The 3,872-nt window shown below is 33.2% G+C and overlaps 1 protein-coding gene across 1 annotated transcript; it reads right to left on the bottom strand.

Moving 5' to 3' along the window:
* Positions 1–1,086: 1,086 nt before the first annotated feature.
* Positions 1,087–2,054, bottom strand: LOC115956693. The gene has a single exon (XM_031075002.1). It carries the CDS (start codon positions 2,041–2,043, stop codon positions 1,087–1,089), a length of 957 nt encoding a protein of 318 aa, XP_030930862.1. The 5' UTR covers positions 2,044–2,054.
* Between the last annotated feature and the right edge of the window lie 1,818 nt (positions 2,055–3,872).

Genomic DNA, 3,872 nt, shown 5'->3' with positions numbered 1-3,872 from the left:
TGCAGTGTTATTTTTCTGCATACTGTTATTTTTCTGCATAATTTTTTTTCTGCATAGTGTTATTTTTCTGCACTTTCTCAACAGGTGGCTGTACTTGCATAGTGTTATTTTTCTGCATAATGTTATTTTTCTGCATAATTATTTTTCTGCATAGTGTTATTTTTCTGCATTTTCTCAACAGGTGGCTGTACTTGCATAGTATTATTTTTTCTGCATAATGTTATTTTTCTGAATTCTGCAGACATGATTTTTTGCATTGTTCTGCATTATTTTTCTGCTGTTAGCAGGGGGTTAAATACCCCTGTTTGAGATAAAGAAAGAAAAATTATTGTTCTGCATAGTTCTACATTATTGTTCTACTGTGTTTTAAATTATTGAATAACTATAAATTATGAATGGACTTTTACCAAATGAATTATTAGGTATAGAATGTCAATGTATGGTAGAAAAGGTGTTTGCTTTAGGCTACATATACTGATTTACTAAGCAAATAAGCTTTGTTGAAAAGCTACAGTTGTGTTAAAAATGACCAATGATCAGGATAGTATCTAGTATAAGTTTACAACTAAACTTGAGTTGACAAACTTACCTAAGGGTTTGTCAACTTATATACAGCTTTTTGTTGTCTCAATTTTTTGGAAACTTAGTAATATTAAACTTAGAAAATTTCAAATTCCAACGAAGGTTCACATTAAATAAAAGTAGTAATGCTTAGAAATTTAGAATTACAAATTCCTACGACTGGCCTTGTAGTTGCCATAGATGCTTAACGAGATCTGCTTGAAGTTGAGAATGAATTCCTCTATCTCTAATGGAATTATGACGTTCAATGAACTACATAAGGTTACAAGTGGGATTATGTGACATCGGTTCGGGTCCATTATCGTTGATTTGATCATAATCAAAGTCATTTGCTCCAAGGTAAGTATGTCGCTCATCTTCAACGATCATATTATGCAATATTATACATGCCATCATAATGTCCTTAAGCGTTTCAAGGTGGAAAAAACGTGCAGGCCCACGCAAAATTGCAAATTGCGCTTGAAGTACTCCAAATGCACGTTCGACATCCTTCCTGACCGCCTCTTATGTGGAAGCAAAATGTTGTCTTTTACGGTCTTGTGGTGCTGGAATTTTTTTGACAAATGTTGCCCATGATGGATATATACCATCTGCAAGATAGTACCCCATCGAATAGTTATTACCATTTATCGAGTAATTAACCGGAGGAGCACGCCCTTCAGCAAGCTCAGAAAATACAGACGACTGCTCTAGGACATTGATGTCATTGTGAGACCTTGGTAACCCAAAAAATGCATGCCATATCCAAAGGTCATACGATGCCACGATTTCCAAAATTATCGTTGGATCACGTGTATGACCAATATATTGACATTTCCACTTACTTGGACAATTCTTCCATTTCCAATGCATGCAGTCGATGCTCCCTAGCATTCCTGGAAATCCACGATGTTGGCCAACCACTAACAACCTTGCAATGTCATTGTTGTTTGGTGACCTCAAGTACTCTTCAGAAAAGATTGAAACTACTGCTTTAACAAATTTTTTTAAGCTTTTTATTGCAGTGGTTTCTCCAATCCTTATGTATTCATCCATGAAATCAGCCGACACTCCATAAGCAAGCATTCTGATTGTAGCGGTCATCTTTTGAAGGGAAGACAACCTGAGTGTGTTAGCCGCATTTCTTTTTTGAACAAAGTATGGTTCAGTAGCTTCAACTCTTGAATGGATACGTAGAAAAAGAGAACGACTCATTTGAAACCTCCTTCGAAATACATTAGGAGGATACACTAGTGTTTCAGCAAAATAATCATGGAAAAGCCTATCATGACCTTGCAAAGGATTACGCCAGATAAACCTGCAAGGTTGATCCGAACGACGACGTGATGTTGATGCTCTTTCATTCTTTAATTCTTCTATGGCAATAGCTAGAGTAAGTTCCATCTCATCATCATCAGAAGATGAGTCAAATGGAGGCTCATCATTTGGAAAAATAAAATCAATGTCATAATGGAAATCCATTAAGTGAGAACAAAAACCGAATGGAATAGATAATTTTGTAGAAGTGGGTGGAAATTAGAGAGAAAATGGTCATATTTATAGAGCAAGAATGTGACTTGAGTTTGAATTTCAAAAATTTGACCTTTAGGTTTGAATTTACCATTGGGTTTAAAGTTAAAAAATATGACCTTTAGGTTTGAATTTACCACTGGATTTAAAGTTAAAAAAAATATGACCTTTAGGTTTGAATTTATCATTGGGTTTAAAGTTTAAAAAAAAAAAATGATCTTTAGGTTTGAATTTACCATTGGTTTTAAAGTTTAAAAAAAAAATATGACATTTAAATTTGAATTTACCATTGGGTTTAAAGTTAAAAAATATGACATTTAGGTTTGAATTTACCATTGGATTTAAAGTTAAAAAAAATATGACCTTTAGGTTTGAATTTATCATTGGGTTTAAAGTTAAAAAAAAAAAAATGATCTTTAGGTTTGAATTTACCATTGGTTTTAAAGTTAAAAAAAAATATATATATGACATTTAAATTTGAATTTACCATTGGGTTTAAAGTTAAAAAATATGACCTTTAGGTTTGAATTTACCATTGGGTTTAAAGTTAAAAAAAATATGACCTTTAGGTTTGAATTTACCAGTTAAAAAAAATATGACCTTTAGGTTTGAATTTACCATTGGGTTTAAAGTTAAAAAAAAAATGACATTTAGGTTTGAATTTACCATTGGGTTTAAAGTTAAAAAATATGACCTTTAGGTTTGAATTTACCATTGGGTTTAAAGTTAAAAAAAATATGACCATTAGGTTTGAATTTATCATTGGGTTTAAAGTTAAAAGAAATATGATCTTTAGGTTTGAATTTACCATTGAGTTTAAAGTTAAAAAAAAAAAATATGACCTTTAGGTTTGAATTCACCATTGGGTTTAAAGTTAAAAAAATATGACCTTTAGGTTTGAATATACCATTGGGTTTAAAGTTAAAAAATATGACATTTAGGTTTGAATTTACCATTGGATTTAAAGTTAAAAAAATATGACATTTATGTTTGAATTTACCATTGGGTTTAAAGTTAGGTTTGAATTTACCGTTTGAATTTCAAAATTATGACTGGTGGATATAACAATAAAAATTATGACCGTTGGGTAAAAAAAAAAAAATATGACCGTTGATCGGAGACATCGATTCGACAGCATCAGTTCGGTCACTGATTCTAGCAATACGGTGGTCGGAGACATCGATTCGGCAGCGGTCGTCAGAGACATCGATTTGACGGCGGTCATCGGAGACATCGATTCGGCGGCGGTTGTCGGAGACACTATTACAACAATCGGCCCACCGGTGATTGCGGTACAATGGTCGGAGACACCAATCCAGTGGGCCATCAGACCTCCACCACAAGCGGCTCCATTGGCCGAGCCACCGGTGTTGGTAGTTTACTTAAAATATAAGTTTAAATTTAAAAAGTATAACCATTAGGGAAAATAATAAAAAATTGATGAATAATGAATATTTTATTGAAAAGTCTTGTAAAATAGATAAACTGATGTGGGTGTTTTGTAAAAGTGATGGTGTAAAATAGAAAAAGTAGGTTTTTTGTGTAAAATAGACGGAATCTTTTCCACGAGCTGATGTGGTTGCTCTAAGGTCACTCCCTTTTTACTTCATCATTGCTAATTAATGTTACTTATTGTACACCAATTGATGCTTTCCTTGGCTCCTATAAATAGTTCATCTTAATCCATTTTCTCACTTTTCACTTTCTGCTACTCTGAAATTTCTCTCTGCCGAGCATTCTCCTGCGCTCCAATCCATTAACCCAGAATCCTCCTCTCCCTT

The sequence above is a fragment of the Quercus lobata genome, chromosome 8 (genome assembly GCF_001633185.2).
Source record: "Quercus lobata isolate SW786 chromosome 8, ValleyOak3.0 Primary Assembly, whole genome shotgun sequence".
Classification (NCBI taxonomy): domain Eukaryota; kingdom Viridiplantae; phylum Streptophyta; class Magnoliopsida; order Fagales; family Fagaceae; genus Quercus; species Quercus lobata.
Note: the sequence above shows the minus strand (reverse complement) of the source record. Positions and strands in the feature narration are given on the sequence as shown.

Excerpts from the sequence above, each read along its gene's own strand:
- LOC115956693 (XM_031075002.1), bottom strand. The coding sequence starts at position 2,043 with ATGGATTTCCATTATGACATTGATTTTATTTTTCCAAATGATGAGCCT.